Here is a 21550-nt window from a genome sequence, read left to right as displayed (position 1 = left end):
TCAATAGCCATATGAAGCAAGACTACTCACCGCTCATCGTGGGTTTTAAGGTGCCGCACGAAATTGCTCGTTGTGTTTGGGCCATCAGTGACAGTGGATCCACATATTTTACAAACAGCAGACCTAGCGTCTGACTTGGGTTGGTAACAAGTCATTTTTTGCAATCCCAAGTCAAGTCACAAGTCATTGTTTGCAAGTCCAAGTCAAGTCATAAGTCAGAGCTGGTATTTACAAGTCAAGTCACAAGTCACAAAAATAGCGACTCGAGTCCGACTGGAGTCCAAGTCACATGACTCGAGTCAGCAACTCTGTCTATTACCGAGGTATAACAATCGGTTTGCAAGCATATTGTTCCAGTTCGCTTGTACATGTACTTGCCATTACGCCACAAATTTCGTTCTCGCATTCGCGCCATTACAAAACCAGCTGTAGGGGTTGGAAACCAAAGTACAACGATCTCTGAGCACTTAATATCCAACAGCTGATTATCCTTTTCACCTCTCCAACATTGAATAACCTCGCCGAGCGAGCCACAATGCATACCACTCCGTCATTAATTTTGAATCAAGAGGCGCAATTCTGTAAATTTAATAAGATTCGTCACAAGTCTAGGCAGGGAATTACAAGACACTTTAACTCTTGCTGTGGCGTATATCTCATATTTACAGAAGCGCAAAGCACGCTCTGCACGCACTAATGATCCATCTTCGCTAGCCCCGTCTGGCCAATTGGCGAATTTGGGCCCGGAGCACGCACGTCTCTGTTGACGGAGATTCCAATTCACCTTGGACCGCTACATCCTTTTCTTGGATGACACTGCAATTCAATTTTTGGAGATTGAAAAAGGGTCGTTTCATTAAAAGTCTAAAGTACTGAAGTAGAAAAATCAAGTAGGAACTTTGGTTCCCTGAAAAGGCCCCAGTTCTCAATGGCATGTATCTCTGAAAGGCACTTAAATGATCTTCACGTGAATTTGTCTTAGGAACACATTTTGTGCGACTTTGTTCTACTTTTGTATGTATGCAAACTATTTGACATTCCCTTTTGGATAATTTTATTGAAAAGTGCACTTCTTTAAGCATTAAATATTTCACGTTTTCTGAGGGCGCTGTTGCTGTGGTGCCATTTCAGGAAGGGCCTGATCAATTTGAGAATTTTGTGTTCAAATTGTGAACCCAAAAATGTGTTCATTGAAAACGTTTGTGAGGAAAGTTTGGTCATTGGCTTATTACTGTATGTACTGACACAGCAAGGAAACACGAAAGAAAACACAACTTACAACAGCAAAATATCCAAAGTTATGGCAAATTCTGGTTTTTGAGGTTTTCGCCTTAAACGACATCACACTTTTGCTCATATATATGGAAATTTGCATAAAAACCAAAAACGCACCAAAATACCAATGGCAAAACGAAAATTGAAAATATGGTTAAATGGCACACAAAGGTGCATTTTCAAGGATTACATCAAAATATTACATTGCATGGGCCCTTTAAACTCTTGAATTAATAAAAAAAAACGAAGATGTGAAAAGAAATGTTAGAATGCAGAACAAACAAAAAACAAGCAGTAAACAAGCAACAGGCATTTTAGGCGAGGAAACAAAGTTGACAACAAATCAACAAACGACAAACAATCAAACATCGAAAGTGAACAAGCACAGGAACAAACAAGTATAAATATGTAACGGATATCATTATAGACTATTATACAAAAAATAGCGTTCAATTGTAGATTTAAGAAATAAAGTACATGAAATCCTGAGCAATGAGAGTATAATTATCCATACGCCTATAGGCCTATCAAGTTCAGACAGCATCTTAGAAAACCTTTTTTGAAGCCCCGAAATCCCAGTTAAAAACGTCGGTCATTCCTACCCCGTTCCTCTCTCCTTTTCCTATCTGTGCTACCTCTCTACTAAAGAATTTCGTACTTTCATTGTTGTCTAACAGTTCACAACCGAGAACATCCTCATCAGGCGGAGATATGGACAAGCATGGAGCTGACGATACTGCTTCTAGTTCTCGCCCTTACCTTCACGACCCCGATGGAGCTGGGGAGTGCGCCCCCAAGAGTGAGGCTACACCAGCTGACGCTGCCGCAGCACCAGTTACTGGAGGGAATGGTAAATAGTTCGTATTTTCTTTCAGATTCAGAAGAACTGAGAATCCTTATCTTATGAATAATTCTTTCAGATGTTCTGTAAGCTCAAAGGCTGATAACTGACAAAAATAAAACTGGAAACCTTTATGTCAACATTTTGATATTAGATTGTGACAGTTCTTTTTATCTGTTGGAAGTGCATAACTGAAAGTTCCTATTCCTTCAGTTAATAACGATGGAAAATATGGGCGGCAAAAAGGCCAAAATCAAACAAATTCTACAAGGACTAAAAGGACGAACAACAATAAAAAACGAAAGACAAACCGTTAAAAGAACAAAGAAGCAATCAAAGGACGAACACCGACAAAATGACGATGAAACACTACCAAAGAAGGACTGCTAAAGCTGCTAATGTCCTTTGATTATTGGATTTGTCTTTTGTGTCTTTTACTGTTCGTCACTGTACCTATAGATTGTTTTTAATTCCGTGTATACTTCGTTCTTTATGAATGTGTTTCTCGTTGTGTATGGTTTACTTCTTCTTTGATAGTGTTTTATCGTCATTTGTCGGTGCTTTTCTTTGAGTGCTGCTTTGTCTTTTAATTGTTGATTTATCTGTCGTTTGTTCATATTATTGTTTGTCCTTTTTATATTTGTTTAATTTTGGCCCTTTTGGCCGCCAACAGGGAAAGTCGTAAACATTATACAATTGAGAGAAGAGTTTACTTTACATGCTTTGAATGACTTTACATGGCGTCATCCATGCAAGGCTGCATGCGTCCAAATTACTTGGCTGCGACCAGTAGTACCATAAGCGCCTATAGAAGTGTGTATTCCCGCCAGCCGTAGCCCACCAATCTGGACAAAGCCCACTATTTCAGTCACTCCCTGTATTTTAATCGGTTCATTTTGGTGGTATTTCTTGCATGGTTTCTGTGTAGGAGACAACAAACCGTCGATGGAGGAGCTTGGGGCAGCTGGTGGAGTCGATCCCGCTAATAAAAGTACGGTCACGTCATCCGCTGGTGAAGGCAAAACCATTGCAGATGTCTTTGGGCAACAGGTTTGTTTCAATATTTGGTCATTTATTTGAAAAAAAATTTTTTTAGGACTTTTCCCCAAAATCGAAAAAAAGGGAGAACGCTTTTTTTCATAACACATTAATTATAAAACAGCTAATATTTCGCCTGTAGTCACTCCAGTTGTTTCATAAGTTACATAAGTTACTTCGTTCAGATTCCAGACTCATTGGTTCAACGTTTTGTTTTCAGCCAGAGCTGTTTGCTGTGGTGCCTCTTCCCTGGTGCCCACACCTAGAAGGTCACGTGTCACCCATCCCCGTTTCGTCCCCCATTGATACCAGGGACCCTTGCAGTGAGTGTGGGGACACCAGCGAAAATTGGGTGTGTCTACAATGTTACCAGGTAAATGTTTTACCAGTTAGTGCGTACTTTGGCTAAGCAGGCTTTCTTGTGCTTAGTACAGTTCTATAATTACCGGCTGCATATAAACTTCAGCTGTTTATGGCAGGAATGGTGGTTTGCATTATCGTAAAGATTTCTTCATCACTTTACTTTGGCATATTCTGATAAGAATTTGTCTTTGGATCCTATTGTGCGATTCTCATTTGAGTTCTTGATTAAATGGTGTCGTTCATGTCTCTGTAACTTTCTTCCTCTCCAATTCAAAAAGACAGTTTAGTTTAACTGCAACATCCTTGTTCGGATTATTGGAATAATCTTAGGCAGTTTCGAATTCAATGTACATTTCAATGTTCTTCAACTCCCGTTAGGTACTCTGCGGCCGGTACGTGAACGAACACATGTTGTTCCACAGTATTTCAACCTCCCACCTTGTTGTATTGAGCTATGCTGACTTATCAGTGTGGTGCTATGGGTGTGATTCCTACGTTCACCATCAGGTAGGACCGAACTTTGTCCTTGTATTTTGATGAATTCATAAATTCCAATTGCTGTAAACGCATGCATTGATTCACCAAACTTCCAAGGATGTGGACCAACCTACTCTAAATGTATATGTATCATTTTCAAAACTCTAAGTATGGCGCAATATTAAAATTGTTGGAGTAGAAATATGAGCAAAAAGGGTCCCAGACGCTTGTGTGTAAATTTGACCCTTTTTTTGCACCAACAAAACATTGAATCCCAAAATATTTTTAGATGAAGTTGTCATATACATTATAATATGGACAGAGTTTTACGACTGTATATCAAGAGTGATGCTTCTGTTTCAGTGTTTACAAAAACTTGTAATTTGAACCTAAAATTCAAAAAACCGTTTTTGTTCATTATAGAAACTTAAATTTGAAGGATTGAAGGATAACGAGGTACATGTACATTTTACAAACCCTTGTAGTTCGAAAACTTCAAAACTTTGCAGCATTGGAAAGCCCCGTCTTGTCACGTCGGACACTTGTATCCAGTTTTGTTATGTCTCTCGTTTTTGGGCTGTTTTTTAATTTATAAAGGTTTCCTTTAAAAGGTCCGGATTTGTTTATACATTTATTGTATTGAACGGCTCACTTTGAATAATTGAAGGTTGATTGGGCTTTTAGCTTTTATCAAAGACAAAATAGAACCTTTTGAAGGATACAAGAACGAGATTGTACCATTGCTATAAACACTTGATTAATTCTGTTGATTGTTTCAGATCGTATTTCCTGCGAAGAGAGCCGGTCACATCAGTAAATTTGGCTGTGATGATCCCGGGATATGAGTGCACTGAATGCCATGTCGACATGCAGGGCAGTTCGTGACATCTTGTGTCAAATATTTTTTAAACGTTATAACCGACTTGTGCAAGTTTTCTATAATCAATATAATATGCATGTAATAACATCCGAATTAACCTATAACGTATTCGATTTATTTTCGTGCATTTTCCATTCAGTTTTTGCTTTGCAGCTTTAGGCTTTCCTGGACGGAAGCTTATTCTTAGAAATTCCAAAGAATGATAAATAATGAGACCGTCATGTTTGAGTAAATTAGAGGGGAAAAAACTGAAACAAACCCAATGTTGTAACTTAGGCCTATACAGCGTTTTCAAGTTGAACAGTTTTTATAGTTTAAAAAAATGGTGGCACGAAAAAAAAATGACATTTTGTGTTAACCGCAACATTCATCGTCCACTTAATATGTTTTTGAGCTAACCAGTGGATAATAAGATTGTGGACGAGTTGCCTGGATTCGTGATATTGTTGTTCAGTTAACACTAAAGACGTGATCAAGATCAACAAACAAAATACACTTGGGCAAAAACGACATGATCAGCATTGACACTGAATTGTAAAATTACAGATGTAATGATAAGTTTCTCGCAATACCAATCAAACGATATTGGACAAAACAAGTGAAAACATCAAAACTATCAAAGAACATGACAGGAATTTAGTTGGAATGAAATATAAAAGCAGCAAAATCACAGTTACATGTGTGAAAGGTTTTGGAATTATTTGGTGCTTTTTTCCATGTATCATAGCGCCCTCACCCGGTCGTAAGTCGACATGCCTCTCCAAAACTTGTAGTTTTAGAGGTGATAAACAAATCTTTTTGTAATATAAAGGTATTCAAGACAAGACAAATCCAGTGTGCATGCTTTAAAGTTCCTTTTGGTAATTCGAGGTGCAAAAGAAATAGGAAACGTATATTTTTACATTATTAATTTGTTTTCTTTTATATTTAAGGAGTTAAAAGTATGCAATATATATATCATTGCTTGATTAATTATCTATATAATACGTGAATCTTAATTCTTCTATTATGCAGGATTAAAAGTGTATATCTGATTTTAAAAAATCGTTATGGTTATAATATAGGTTTTCCCCGGCCAATTTCCTAATATGTTCATTCACTTCGGTCATTCATTTTTGAATGAATTTGAGAATCGCTCTGAACACGCGTTTCATTTTCGCTACCAGAGCAGTCGATTCCATTTCAGTGATTGAGCAGCACCTTTCGTTTATGTCCATTTAGATTCGTTTACAAGACTTCTTGTTCGCTTTTAGAGGGCGATTTCAAACATTCACCATTCGATTTCACTTTTAGTTCAATGCCATCGGCACCAGATACAAGTAGGGGTTTCTTTTTCATTAACCGTCAATCAAATTAGCTGTACCTAAAATCAATTTAGAAAAGGAATGCTTGCGTGAATGAATGCACAGGTAACGTAATTGGCCGTCTGTTTCTCAAAACCGAATGCACGGACAATGAAAACTTTCGTTGAATTGAAATGGGATTTAAGAAGTGCATTCAAATTCCGACGAAAACGAATGACGGATTTTCAGGGGTGAATGAACATTTCAGGAAATTAGCCGGGAAAACCTATATACTTTGAGTTGGTTTCTTTCTCTACACAGGGCGAGTCAAAAAAAGGAAACCCAAATGGCGTCGCTATTTTATAAAGAAGTTCTGCATGTAACGCTTCCTAGATCCAGGATGTGAAAGCCCAATTAATAAGCTTTCTCTTAGTACAAGAATCATTCAAATCACTCATGTACTTTTCAAGTCGTGGAATTTTGAACACAAACGCAGTTTTTAAAATTGTGTCCACGATCACGTTTAAGGTACGTGATATTTCAGTAAAATTAAACCATGTCGTATCATGAAAACGATATCAGAATTATCCCATAAATCTCCGGGTAGCCAAGTAGAAGACAGGGCAAGACTATAAACTCTTGACATTTTAAAGCAACTGAGAAGCAGGTGTTTTTATTAAAGATTATGATAAGTGCCATTTCTCATGGTTATGAGAGTGTTCTGATGTGTTTTTTTTATATGTGAATTATTTTCGTTTTGCTGAAATATCAGTTACTTTATTTGTGATCTGTGGACAAAATTATAAAACTGTGTTTGTGTTTAAAAGTCCATAATTTGAAAAGTATATGAGCGATTTGAATTATTCTTTTACTAAAGGATCTTTTACTTTTACATCCTAGATCTTGAACGCGCTACATGCAGAACTTCTGTAAAAAAAAAAATGGGGGCGCAATTTGGGTTTCCTTTTTTTTTTTACTCACCCTTGGCTTTAGTAACACCCATATTGATAACAATGAACCAGTTCTGTATTCCAAAATAGTGGTGCACAGCAAGATTCGACGATTTTATTCGGGATAATCGCGGCAGATAAATGCACACAAGGCTATGGGGGACGTGGTAACCAAATATACATCATGTGAAATGTTTCGTGCGATCGAAAAGAGATGGATCTTTCGTTCACACACAAGTTTTGACACACAAGACAGCTTAAAACACTTCGCTGTCCAAACGGGTTTTTTTGCAAAATGTTACACTTCAGAACACGATGATCTCTTCAATTCTGTTGGTACTCCGCTATGCTTTTGCACGCATACGATGAAATTGTATCCCTCTAAAAATCGGCAAATCTTGATGTGCACGTGCGCACGCAGCTGGAATACCGAACTCGCTTGTTATGAGAAATCTATTATCATAAGTGTAACCAATTAGACCGAATTAATTGGTAATTATGTAATGTCGAAAAACACAAAGACGTAACGCTTTGTTTACATGACATTGTTGGCTTGCCAATAAGATTCAAGTAGGGACGATCGTCGACGAGAGCCCCAATGCCCTCATAAGAAAATGCGCATGTAAACAAAGCGCCGACGTCATGTCTCAGGTGTATTGTAAATGTTTATCAGGTTTAATGACATTCAACTTATTTGGAAAGTGTGATTATCAACATATTCCTTGATTTTGTTTCTAATATATTCTTAACAGTAGGCGAAGTAAAAAAAACACTAGATGATCGTCCGGGTTTTTTTTTCTTTTAAAAAGAGGAGGATGAGGGCCTTTTTTTTATATTAAAAAATAGGGTAAAATTGCCATATTTAGCTTACACGATATGTGCCTTAAAAAGAAGGCCCTTTTTATTTGGTAGGTCTGGGTAGTTGTCTACTAATTGATGACCACAAAACCTTCTTAAAGTGCGTATTGAACTTTTGTAAAGCTGTTGAAGCATATGAGCTTCTGAACCATCTTAAAAAAAAAGTTATGCCAGAAATTAAAAAAACTAATAATAATAATAATTATGCAGCCAAAAAAGGCAGCGGGCGGGGACTATCAACTGGTATTTTTTTTTTTTTTTGGGGGGGGGGCCTTATAACCGACTGTTCAAGTTTTCTATTATCAATATAATATACATGTCATAACATTCGAACCAAACGTATTGGATTTATTTTCGTGCATGTACCATTACATTTTTCCTTCGCTTTCCTTCTTGGAATAGGTTTGCCTTGAAGGAAGCCTTTTCTTAGCGATTCAAAAGAATAACGAGACCGTCATGTTTCAGTAAAGAGGGGGGGGGGGGTTGAAACAAACCCCAATGCTTTAACAAATACAGAGTTTCCAAGAGAAAAAAGATGATGGCACACACAAAAAAACAATGGTGAAAAATGACTACTCTCTTTTTAGACAATCACCTTAAGTCAACTATTAACTCAAAAAATCTTCAAAAATCTTTCAATACAGTTTCCTGGACCTGCAGTTATAACGTTTAGTGTGGAAATCGACCTTTGTCAAGTTTACATGGTTTTCATTACGTTTGTCCGATTTGAAAAAAAGGGAAGAACAATGATACAACTTTTTTTTTGTAAACAGACTCCCTTGTAACTTATAAACGGAAAAGGACCCTGTATCTTATTATCCATATTAATAGCTATCGGAGGCAATGTAAAATCACCGTAAAATTGAAGGGGGAAAAGTAAAAGATATTAAAAAAAAAATCTATGGCTATTTTCTCAAGTAACCGATAACCCGTTTGACAAAAAAAAATACTATATGCCTACAACTCTCCACAACCTCGAAATAAAATAACGACAGTGAATCCCCTTGCAAATAGACCAACCGTGATCATTTAGCTCCGTGGTAAAGTCAGGGACACAAATATTGTGAAAATCATGACATGACGTGACACTTCAGTAATCACACGGACCAATAACATAAACCCAAGGCCAATCTTTAGCCCTCCCACGACCGATTCCGCGAGCGTACATAAATCGGTTACTAGGGCAACCGGTGTCCCTGAGTCCCTGTACCCCCAGGGCAATAGTTACCCGACTTCTATTGCCCTGAATCTATTGGGGATCGCTCCATTGAAATAATCCGCAATGTTGACTCAATACTTTTGTTGTCAACACAAAAGCGTCTGCAATGCACGAGTGATCGCTATTAAACTACTGCTGTAGTGCCCACAATATTTGCCACCGTGGAGGATTATTCAGAAACAGGCTGATGTAGAGACCTGCTCGGATTATTTCCACAGATGATCCGGAACTTTTAAGTTCAAGGGTATTGTGAGTACCACAATGGGTATTGAATGCACGCCATTAGGCTTATACAGCGTGTAGGCTTCACTACGACTGCGCACTTCGATGGTTTCGGTTGGAAAGTTTACTTGAAGAAAACCAACTCTCCCCCACAGAGACGAGAGTTCCATCTGGCGGAAAGACAACTATTGTCCATGTCACGTCTTCATTGTCGTCCCCAAAATCCCTCTTTTCAGTCACCGGAGGCCAATTTTGATTGGAGTTAACTGCGTGGAAAGATACAGGCGAATTGAGTGAGATTAGGGTATTCATGAGCACTCACCGCAAGAGAGGAACGTAGATTTACATGTACAACAGGTACATAACACATTGCTTAGAAACGGGACGCCGAAGCCCACAAGTTTGCACGTAGGCCCGGGCAAAGTGTCGTTCCGGACGGCACCACATGTAGCGTTGTTGGGGTGGAGGTCAGACCAAAACCCGTAAACATTTGGATCAGCAACACAGTTTTGGGTGACATATTTTTTGGTCTTTCCTGGACTGAAACCTGTGACTATGGATATAAATGAGGCAAGCCTTCTGGATTGGAGAAAGTGACGGCAGTGCAACATGGAAATTGAAGAGGCAAGTATGCAGTCTTTCAGTTTTACGTTTTTACAAGCCAAATTCAAACTGATTTCACACTTTTCGTAACTATGGCCTAGGTTTCTGCTCATGCTCATTTTTATGTGCACTGGCAACACACGTATTTGATGGACTTCAATATCTGTATCTGAATCGAACATTTAATTGAATCGAACATTCAAAAGCATTTTTATTTTTACTTCGAGTGTGTCAAGTCTTGCAAGTAGAGATGTTGGAAAAAAATGTTGCAACCTGAGGCCATATTTCCTTCACATAGGTCAGTCATTGCAAAAATGATGATAAGACATGGATCTGGGACTGAGAAACATTTCCGATTTTGTTAGGAAATACTTAAAAAATGTTTTCGACACTCCATAGACATTGTACACAACCGCTGAAGTGGCGTCAGGTTGCAACATTTTTTCCCCAGATGTTTGCTCCTAATGATATTTCAACATGTACTGCGTTTTGTTTTCATTTAGAAGGAGATTGTTTTCTTCTTTCCTGTCCAAACTAGATTAATGCGGGGAATTTAGACTTTTTTGTTCTCGAGTAATACCAAAAAAGAAAATCTGTACAGAAACTACAGATACTATATTTTAATGATTTATTGTTGATGAAAATAATACTGGATTCGAATTTTAACTCTTTCACTTGTTTAAGAATACTTACAACTTTGCTTTACATGTAGGCCTACTATTGAAAATGCTGCTTCGCTCGCTGCTATACATGCTAGGTTTTTAATTATTTAGGGACTGAGACAGAAATCAATAGTACGAGCACAAAACCTTGTGTGTGCCGGTAATTTAAAAACCAAACAATGAAAGTTAGACCCGCTTGTTGGAATATTTCATTATTTTTGTATGAGAACTGGCGGAACGGTATCTTCGATTCATTGTTGATTTCAATAGAATATGAACATTTCTTAACGCTTTTCTTAATGTTGGTCAGATAGAAATCTACATTTGTGCCGGTTCATCGCAACATAGTCTCTTTAAAAAGGGGGGGGGGATCCGTTAGAATATAAAATCCTAATATTCACATTCGTCAGTCAAAATACGGGCCAGGGGGCAATAGGCTTTTTGACGTATATTTTCTCTTTGGAAAAAATGCTGCTAATGATATACAGTGCGTCATCATTCAAGGCAACGAAATCATTCAAGCAGCCTTTTTATATAAAACCGCAGGCCTCGAAGCAAAACCTTAAAACCTATACAAAGTTGTTATATTATATCAACTTTGGAGACTGTTTCATTATGACCCTATAAAAACCTGTATTTTCATTCTGCCATACATATCAACATTTTTTTAAAGCACTGTTAACCCTGAACTGCAGCATTTGACCAACACTTTAGTCATCGTAATTCAAAAGTATAAAGTAGGTACCTTGTATTACCAGTATTGGAAAACAAAGGAAAACAAAGAAAAACAAATACTTGGGACCTAAACTTTTGCTTGTAATAAGTATGACGTTGTATTAACGGTGATCTTCTTATCAGGGTTCGACTGTATATGAATCGCTTGATACCAACGCAGCGCATGCAAATCTTTGATGAAAACAAGGCTGTGAGAAGTGGGCTCTGAATAACCTAACGTATGTTATCTAACAATGTGGGTTTGGCAATAAAGGGGTCCTGAGTTTTTTTACTAAACAAAAGAGGGAATAATTTAAAACATTCCTAACATTTTCCCCATTCACTTACAGGCAATAAATTCCGGTCTTGCAGGGCGATTGAGGAAAACAAAATTACACGGCCTACCTTTTCATGATTGTGTGTTTAATTCCAGCGCAGTCGCCTCTTGTGTTAACAGAAAAGGCAGAGACGTTGTTAGCAAATACGATTCGCAAACACAACTATTGATCATTGTGCAAAACCAGAGTTGGCGCTTGAGATGCAATGTGGACCCATCACGGACGGCGTAGACATACAACAAATAAAATGCTGGACAATTCGCAGATCAAGAATTCTCATTCACGTCAATAAAACGTTATGACGATATCGTTTATTTTTGCAATTTTTTTGTCAGCATTTGAGAACTTATAATTGTAGGTCCCCCTTTCTAAATTCGAAATAAATAGATCATGAAAACTAGGTTTGTGTACCCTGACAAATACATACATTGTACATGTAGGCCTGCTAGTACTATACAGTTTATCAGAGGACATTATTTTCAAAACAGATTTTCCAAATCAGCTCAAAGATTTCAGAAGAAAATTGTGTTGGTCATGTTTGAAAAATCGGGCATCTTTGCGATAATGTCCAATCAGTTGTGCGCGGCTGTAATATTTCAGTGAAACTACTGAACTTTAGTAACCGTATTGGAAAAGAAAAAATCACGATATTATGCCTGTATTTAAATTGTTCTCTGCGCGTTTAGAAAACTTTAATAAGGGCTCTATAAATAAAGTCACATTCGTGGCTGATTGTTGATTTAAAAGGGGTTCTATAATACTGTTCTATTTGTGGCTGATACTTGATTATATAAGGGGTCCGGATCTAATACTGAAATATAGTCCTAGTCATGGCTGAAGTTGATTTAAAAGGGGTTCTAATACTGAAATATAGTCAAATTCGTTGCTGATATAAACTTGATTCAAAAGGGGTTCTCGTGCTGAAATACGGTCCTATTCAGTATTCGTGGCTGATAGTTGATTAAAAGGGGGTTCTAATACTGAAATAAAGTCCTAATCGTGGCTGATAGTTGATTTAAAAGGGTTTCTCATAATGAATAGATTTAAAAGGGGTTCTTATAATGAATATAATCCTATTCGTTGCTGATAATTGATTAAACTTCTTTCGCGAGTACTCTGTACTGTTGCTATGGTTACTCAAGTTTGTTTCGCCGTGATACTAAAACACTCCCTAAAAATTCCATTGCCGGTGGAGTACAAAAGCTTCACTTTCCATGAAGTCAGCGACCCTGAAAGATGACAAAAGGTCTTCTCCTGACAACGTCATCGGCTTGTTCGACAAGCCGAGTTTTTGTCTGTCCTGAAAAAAAAAATCGATGATGGCGTTAAAAACTTTATAGGGTGGTTCGATATTTTACCCCCACGTGCAAAAAAAAACCAATCAGGTTATATGTTTGTGGCATCACTGTGGCGTATAATTGCAGTGTTCGGTGACAGAACTGGGCTGGGCAGTGTAGCGATCAGTGTGGATTTTTACTCCGATGTTTTTGTGTGAAGTGTCTTCAGAACGGTAGTGGATTTTTAATGGAATAGAAGAAGATGTTTAAGATCGAATCATGTTAAGGCTGAACGAGCAAGCGACAGTAAGTGTTAACGTGTTTGGCTGTGTAATAATATCTCACGACAGTGATGCCGATTTTTGGTACAGTTTTGACGCCGGTAATTATATGATGATTGGGTAAATGAGACTTGTAGGTTTGCATGGGTGACATGAACAAAGTATGGAAGGTGTGCAGTCAATACCATGTGAATATTATCTCTCTTGAGTTGTTCGGTTCCGAGAAGAATGCAGTTGTTTTAACTCGACGTTTCGAACAACGTGCTATGTTCATCATTTAGGAGACTGATGTGTGGGTCTTCTCAGAACCACACAATTCAACGGAGATACAAATCACATGGTGCTACCGCAAACTTTCCATATGATGATGGGGTGTAAAATATTCAGGATGTCAATGACTCAGATGACGATGGTTAAGATGACGGTGATTAAGATAAGATGTGATTTTGGTGATCTACATGTGTAAATTCTGATGAACTACTCCGATCCCCAAGTAACATTGCCATTGAAAACAAAAATTTCTTGATAAGACTGATACCCCCAATCATGTACAGTGGCTCTTGCAATATATACAATCATGAATAAACTTGAGGAAAGAATATCTTGGTTTGCAGCGCCAATACATGCAAGCGTTTATTATACATCATTATATTACCGTATACTTCCACAATAAAGAAAACTGTTAATCAAAATATTTACAGCCAACCTCTAAATGAAATGTTCCATGTTTAGGAATGTGATATCGGACACATTGATGGAAGGTCGCGTGTGGCAGTTTTGATTGTTACTCGGCAGATGGAAATAATCCGTAAAAAAAATTGCAAGGAAAGTGGATTTTCGTTTGCGGACTGAAAACTTTGTACATGAAATTCTATACCGACTTTTAAACTTATTGTGAATGAATATCTCAGGGAATTTTGAAATGATAACTGCGTTAGAATAAGGTGGGAAAAAAACACAGAAAACGTATAGGGCAATAATTAATGGTTAAAATTTAACACCGTACATGTACTTATTTATTTCTGGCCTAGCAAAGTATTTTCAAGGGCAGATCTTTTTCAAACGATTCTGCTGGGATCTATAAACGCCAGTCCCCATATCTGGAAAACAGTTGCTAGCAGCTATCAGATTTGTATTTACAAAAAAAAGGTAATCACTCATTCTGTTTGTTTGGCCTGTTTTTGATTGGCAGTTATAGTACTTGAAACATTTCTTTTAAATGTATTTATAGTGGAAATCTCTTCTTTTATCATCGTGCAGGTAGCGGCTCACAACGCGGATGTTTACAATCCGGGGAGGGGATCAGCTCAAAAAAGAAAGGTTTGTAAAACTTGTCATTTTGTAAAAATACAGAATAAGAAATGAATCAGATGTAACGAGAAAATGTCCGATACATTTACATTTCAATATTATCTTCCCGCCAAAACCAATTATAGTAGTCGAAGTTTTCCTTTGTTTCATACACACAACTGACAAGAAGTATAACTTAATTACATCATGGGGGAAGGAATAGAAATTAAGTACCGAATTATACGGTTTTATCAGATTGGGTTGGGCTAGAATATGGCGTGTAACTTCAATCGTGAATTATGTTTAGTTTGGTATAGTGGCACCCTGCTGTTGCAAACACATGTAAACTTGACATCGTTTCCGTTCCCATAACATCATGGGAAACTCGCCCGAGGCTATGACATCCCGAAATCAGAGTGATTTGTGAAATCCCTTCCGAAGACCTCTGGACTTGAATTAAGACAGTAGCCACCGGCCTTGATGGACTCTTGGGACCCCATCTGGGTCTGCACCGCGCACCCCGATTGGCCAGACTTCACCCCCTGGCCCCGATGTTTGGCCCGGGAAAGGGACCTCCTCTGAGATACCTAAAGGGCCCAGTTAAGGAATAAAATCACAACTCATTCAGTAGCTGGGAGGCCACCCGGCAACGCCGTGTCTTTTTGTGACCCGGTCGTGTTGACTTAAATTACTCACAAATTTTGACATGTTTATTTCCTGAACTTTGAAGTTTGTACAAGCGCGTACATGTTTTTAATTGCAACTTTAATAGCGCGGCTCCATTTTGGTAGCAGTCTTTTGATCATGAATGAAGCTGTGTGTACAGAGACGTTGTGTATTCTCGAAACGACAACAAAAATGGAAGCAGCTTTGAAGTTTTGATCGTGGACCGTTTGTTCTGATTTGTTGCCATGTTACAGCGGCCGATCTTTTCAAAGAGTCGGGTAGGTTTTGGGGCTGTTTGTCAGTGCTATTCTGAAGTTATGACATTGAAATAGTGCCGGAGTATTCTGTATTCTTTGAATTTTTTTTACATTTATGAAACCATTTTTTTCCACAGAGGGAGAAAGCGCAGGACCAGCTCCGTAACCGAATGAGAAGACGGAATAATGGTGAGTGCCTTTTTGTTTGTTTTCTATTCAGCTTTTTCTTGACTAGAAGATATAGTAAAATTTAGACAATTTTCCTTTTCATACAAATCCAAAGAATAATGTTCAAAACCTAACCTGTTGAAGTTTCAGCTCAGTGGATATTATACTTTTCGAGAAAACAGTGAGAAAAACATGCACGACCTTTTGATCACGAAACACGATTTCTATACTAGCACTCTTCATTTTCAAAAATCGGTCAATTGACTGATCACTTCATTTCTTGAATTCCTCTGAACGACAGCAATCCAGACTGAATAATTTTACGGGGTATTTAGTACCATTAGACTACGATCTTTGATCCAAGTTATCTTTTTGATAATACATGTAATTCGGCAGGAGGTCTTTTCGGATATTAAGTGCATGATGGTGATCCTCCTATACGCCTTTAAAAAACCCGATAGGAAATGGAAAATATTGTTCACGTAAATAACGTTGGACAACTCGGAAGGCCTATCAAAGCCTAAGTTTGGTCGTTTGCCAAAATCAAGATCATTGTCAAGAATACTGATGATGAATGGCTATATTTATTTCGATGACAGCCAGTTTAACTCTTTTCTATACCCTCTATACTTGTATTGGTATTGCGAAAGAATTATGCTTTGCGTTCAACATTTTAGTGTTATAGTCAAAGGGTTTTATTCGATTGAGACTGACAATGACATGACTGAAATTTAAAACTGTATTTTTTTGTCTGAACAATTCTTAGTGGGAAGAAAAGAATTTAAATATAAAACAATTTAGTTGGTTAAGATTTGCGCTTTTCTTTATAAAAAAAAAATATCTGTCCTATCCTCCCATGTACGTATAATGGTTCCATATGTTTGCATGGTGATGTCCAACGTTTATTTTAGCCCTTTCATTCGATTTTTTTTTCTTCATTATGAAAGGTCCCTCCACATCAATGGTATCCACCCGATCATTCAGGAGCTCCCAGCGTGACAAGGACGAGTCCACTCTCATGCCGGGGGTGAAGTCCTTGTGGGATGATGCAAAACACAACTCAACAAGTGAAGAATGGTAAGACATTGGTGTAGAAGTGGTCTTTCCAAACTTAAACTCGGGGATGGGGAAAATGGATGATTTTTCTGCGACCTCATTTTTTTTCATATTTCAATCAGAAGGGAATGAGGGTAATTCCAGTTGTGCGGTACACTGGTGATTTTATCTCCTTAAAAAAATGAAATAAAAAATTGCAACGTTGATTGAAACAAAGTCCAATTGTAATTTACTTCTTTATCAAATACAACTCAATGATGTTTTCATTCGTAAAGTTGAGCGAGTATTACTACATGTACTAGCACTGAATGCGAGGTGCTTTCATATCTTCCAAAAGACGAGGCAGGCATAGTATCTTCCCAGAGCACACAGAATTCTACTGACTCCATTCAGAGTTGCTATTCACCAGAAGTCTTTTCATGCATCTGGTCAACACAATGGGCAGATGCAGACAGGGCTCTGGAGCGCTCTAAAACGTGCAAAACTAAATCAAGTCAACTTTACTCACTCTTTAGCCAGCAAATTTCTCCAAAAATTCCACTGGGCAAAGAAAAGGTCCTCAGTATTTCACCAACCAAGTTTGCAGACTCAATTCAATTTTTAAAGGAGACTTTTCTTCAATATTTTGAACATGAGAGGGAAGTCAAGAGATTTCAAAATGAGGCTTAAGTCAGACTAGACTGGTACATGTCCAACCATGGTCCAACTACATGTATTTGGAAAGACTGACCTCTTCATTCAGTATCATTAGTCTGGTGGCTGACTATGGAGAAATGTTTAGTAAATTGAGACTAGTTCCTGGTTCATGCCACATGTTTCTTAAATTCTTTTGGCATGGTTGATTGATGCAGTACTGAAGCGGTGTAAGTTGGACTGGTTGTTTCCGGTGCCAGTCTATTTTCTTGAATTGCATGCCATGTTTTCAATACCTTAAGTTTTAGGACTCTCATACACAGTATTGGGAGTCCCAAATTTTCGGACTAGGCCAGATGTAGCCCATTCATTTGTACTGGGCAATCCTATATGAACGCATTGCTTAGCTCGTGTCAGTTAGTCATTGACTCAGTCAGTGAGTGAGATAGGTACAAATTAGAGCACACCAGGCTAGCCCACACACCGTCTGAAGCCACAAGCCCGACTCACCCAGTTCCACTATCTCCTCATTCTCCAGGAGGAGTCAAGAAGCCCGCTACACCACCTTGGCCCACCCTGACAGGGTGGGCGCAGATAAGAGACACAGACAGGGGGAGGTACCGCTGACAGAACTGGTTGGCAGGGTCATGCAGCGGAGAGGTCACTCTACCACTCAAAGCTCGCCTATGACCATCAGGTAGTGAAATGTTGATGTTACTTTAAAAATTATTGTTTTTAATTAAGTAATCAATATTAAATTTCGAAACTAAAGCAATACTTTTACATTATCTAATAATAATATACATGATGTTTCGTTTTTTTCTTCTTCCGCAGAGCCCTCAGACCCCCTGCACCTCCATATGCCATCCAACATCGGGGCCTCATTAGGTGAGTAATTCAGAGGTCATTGAACAAACTTTAACAGAAATGTTTTCACTGGTTATGGACATTTGGCTTTAACCAAACAAATGTCAAACTTCATGTTATGAAACAGCAGTATTACAAAGACTTCAAACTTTGCCTGACTGGTGTTTGAAAAGGGCAGTTTAGCATTTTTGTTATAATTTCCTTTGCGATCAATCTTTCAAACTGGATAACTTTAAATTTACCTTTTAGACCGTACAAATTCAAAGATAACAATGACACCTTTATCTTAAATCAAACAACATTCACCGAGTTTCCGAAGTGTTTAGTTTCTTAATATAATTGAGTATTTGAAACTTTAGTATTTAGTTTACAAATTAAATTTACAAATTTAATGATGCAGCTAATGTCTTGAAAGGAATTAAAAGGTTACTATAATTATACATAATTTTGGCTTTTTCTTTACAGAAAAATACAGCCCGTCAACAAACGGAAGCCTGCAAGTGGAGGGCCTTATGTTGTTGTCCTTAATAGAAGCTCTTCAGCTAACCTATCAGGACCAACGGAGAGCAAGGAACCGAGAGATCTACCCCCACTGAAGCAACATCACAACTCCGCTGATGTGGAAATTGCGACATGGCGGCCAGAGCTGACAATGACGCATGAGCCCTACGTGCACCCGAACGCCGAGGACAGGTCGGTGACAAACTACCGACTGCAGATGCAGCAGGCTATCAAAATAGCAGAGCTACGCTGTGACTTTTCCACCAGCTCCAAGCCGATGCACAAGCATGCGCCGCTTCCTGCCATCCAAGTCGCTTACGAAGTCTCAGACACCCCAAAGGCTTGCAACTCAAATGTGGAAGATAAGGCAGATGCTGTAGGCACTGAGAAAGATCAAGTAGCTCATCAACCTGAAAGTAAGTTGAAGGGCCTTCAAAGAGAGACCTTTCAGAAAGCTAATAGATTCACGTCCAGCCACGAGGTCCTGCAACAGATGCAGGCTCGCAAGCATGCCAAACGCCGGAAAGCACACGGCAACGACTTCAACAACCCCCTGAGAACTCGGAATCGGTTCACAACCAAGATGAAAGTCTTCAAGGCGGACCTGCAGAAGTCACGGGAGTTATCCATCATCCAGGAGGATCAGTCGTCTATCAGTGAACGTCTCAGCAGGCTGTCAGCTGGACGGACAAGCGCCGCATCTTTCAGGAGTGTGGGCTCCTTGAAAAGGATCGAAGAATCTGAAATCCCAAGCATTACCAACAAACAAGAGGTGTCAGGTGCTTCCAAGACTGAAAGTAAAGAAAACAACAGGAACCCAGACGCACTATCAACAGTGAATATTGTAGAACATCCAGACACAAACGTGCTATGTGAAAGCACAGGTACACCAGCTGATCCCGATCCACTGTCTCAAAGTGATGAGATGTTACCTCTACTTCATTCAGATGACAGTGCTGACAGTTCGGATGACGGTGCTGATAATGCAGATACTACTAGTGATTTTGCATCAGACTCGGTAGAACCAACTTCTGAAGGATTAAGCAATGGACAGGACTCGCAAGAGTCTTTGACCAACACAGATCTATGTTCACCATGTGAAATCAGTAAAATCCTACCGCAGCAAGTGCAAGACATGCCACCTGAAGTTGGAACTGACAACTCAACCTCAGTTCCAAGTCAAGACGATGTAACAGACTCTGATACAAAATGCATCACCAATTCAATGATAAATTCTAGCCAATCCATGGACTCGGCGACACCTGAGGATTCAAGATATCAGCATGGGTCCATTATCTCGGACATCTGTGACACTTCTTCTAGTTCTGAAGATGCAAGTGTGCTCGTGGAAACAAAATCGGCTATGAACCAAAAACCTGATGGTTCTTATGTTGAGAAAGCAGACAGTCAGCAGGGTTTTACTGCGAACACATTTGATTTGAGAGATGTTATCTTGCCAGCTGAGACAGTCCAATAATTTTCTCCTGTCTCTGCAGACCTGTCCGATGAAAAGTAGCAACAATACTAATTGCAATGCTGCGTGTTATTAGCATCTGAAGTGTTTTTTTTTAAGTTATGCAGATGTACTAGTTGGTTGCTTTACAGAATTTGAACATTTTACTATATCAAGGGCTGTAAAAGGCATCTCTAGATGTGTAATGTGATGTTTAAAAGGGCACTGCGTCCTAAAACCCCCCAAAATTTTATGCTTTGGATTGTTTACATATCTTATTTCAAATATCTGGTTGAAAGAAAACCAACCTAATGTCTTACCGTTACCGAGAAAAGACGGGAAAAAAAACACGTTGTATACATCGGACACGACGGTGTACGCATAGGTTTTCCCGTCATTTTCATTCAATGTATGATACATGTTGTGTGTCACATAAATATTACACACAGCACCAATGCACAAATGCGGTTTCTTACACGTCTGCAAAAAGCAAACAACTTACGGCTGAAGTCACAACTAGCACGAACAGCCCGATTTTTGGGTTCGCAAAATTGGAACCAGAAATTCAGTCTCGCACGAATAACGCAAAAATGCCCAGTTTTTAAAGGATAGTTGTGTGGATGTTTATATTCTACTTTTAAATGCTCTTTTTGATTAACATCATTTTGTTTAAAATGCACTTGGGCACTTTCCAGGACGCAGTATCCCTTTAACACAACCTGGTCACCCCATTGCCTGGCACGAACCAATTTCAGACTATTTTATTTGCTGGCGGTTTTGCAGAATACTTTTTGGTTAATGGTATTTCAATTTTTATGGAGATTGTCTGCAGAGACATCTACATGTATATGTGTGTGGTTCAAAATACTTCTGTATCATTCGCTTCTATTTACAAAATATATTAACAACTCAATTTCCTGTACAGCTAAAAATGCATTACAACCGAATGAAATATGGTTTAGAAGTTACAGTACACTGAACGAGTGGCTGGTTTTGGTAGGACACAAATTCAAACAAGGATGGGAAAATAAGTACTTAGGCCTATATTTGGGAGGCCGAAAGGAGTACATGAACACACAGCTTGGGCTTTTGAGTAATGTCGCCTATCTTTAATTTCCCATCAATGATGTAAGTTTGCAATAAAGTTAATTAAATACACGAACATGTATAACTGTTGACTGTAATCCACTGTAATTAAAATACAATGATCTAATTGCAAATGCCTTCTTTAAAGATGATTCCCCATGTTATTTTGGGGTTTTCAAACCACACCCTCCCCCCCCCCCTCCCAATTTTTTTTTTTTACAGTCGAGTCTCGTTAATACAAACTCGTTCGGGCCTAGCCAAATTGTTTGTTATATCAGAATTTTGTATTAAG

General features: G+C 38.5%; 2 protein-coding genes across 7 annotated transcripts in view; both read left to right on the top strand.

Annotated features, from left to right (window-relative positions):
• Positions 1–5918, top strand: part of LOC119726793 (histone deacetylase 6-like) — an 84548-nt gene extending 78630 nt beyond the window's left edge. For all 3 annotated transcript variants that reach the window (XM_038198648.1, XM_038198650.1, XM_038198649.1), the window contains exons 32-36: positions 1953–2125; positions 3045–3166; positions 3375–3527; positions 3896–4024; positions 4774–5918. In XM_038198648.1, the coding sequence (XP_038054576.1) occupies positions 1953–2125; positions 3045–3166; positions 3375–3527; positions 3896–4024; positions 4774–4839 (643 nt within the window). In that variant the 3' untranslated portion in view covers positions 4840–5918. The remainder of the gene's footprint in view (positions 1–1952; positions 2126–3044; positions 3167–3374; positions 3528–3895; positions 4025–4773) is intronic.
• A 3362-nt stretch (positions 5919–9280) lies between these two features.
• LOC119726792 lies at positions 9281–21458 on the top strand. 4 transcript variants are annotated; one of them, XM_038198646.1, is made up of 7 exons: positions 9281–10030; positions 14542–14601; positions 15632–15683; positions 16610–16739; positions 17890–18048; positions 18186–18239; positions 18684–21458. In XM_038198646.1, the coding sequence occupies exons 1-7, from the start codon at positions 10016–10018 to the stop codon at positions 20194–20196; spliced, it is 1983 nt and encodes a 660-aa protein (XP_038054574.1). In that variant the 5' UTR covers positions 9281–10015; the 3' UTR covers positions 20197–21458. The 4 variants fall into 4 exon arrangements, with proteins under 4 accessions (XP_038054574.1, XP_038054573.1, XP_038054572.1 ...); XM_038198645.1 differs by lacking the exon at positions 9281–10030 and adding an exon at positions 13122–13306 and having other exon boundaries at positions 17893–18048; XM_038198644.1 differs by lacking the exon at positions 9281–10030 and adding an exon at positions 13125–13306.
• Positions 21459–21550: the final 92 nt, after the last annotated feature.

This window comes from Patiria miniata, unplaced genomic scaffold, assembly GCF_015706575.1.
Source record: "Patiria miniata isolate m_02_andy unplaced genomic scaffold, ASM1570657v1 HiC_scaffold_2, whole genome shotgun sequence".
NCBI lineage: Eukaryota > Metazoa > Echinodermata > Asteroidea > Valvatida > Asterinidae > Patiria > Patiria miniata.
The sequence above is the reverse complement of the archived record's forward strand: the minus strand, read 5'-3'. Positions and strand labels throughout refer to the sequence as shown.

Bases quoted from the DNA above. Each gene is read 5' to 3' on its own strand.
- LOC119726792 (XM_038198644.1), top strand. From the start codon at position 13,280: ATGTTAAGGCTGAACGAGCAAGCGACA. The intron at 13,307-14,541 runs GTAAGTGTTAAC...ATCATCGTGCAG, and splicing joins GGCTGAACGAGCAAGCGACA to GTAGCGGCTCACAACGCGGA. The intron at 14,602-15,631 runs GTTTGTAAAACT...TTTTTTCCACAG, and splicing joins GATCAGCTCAAAAAAGAAAG to AGGGAGAAAGCGCAGGACCA.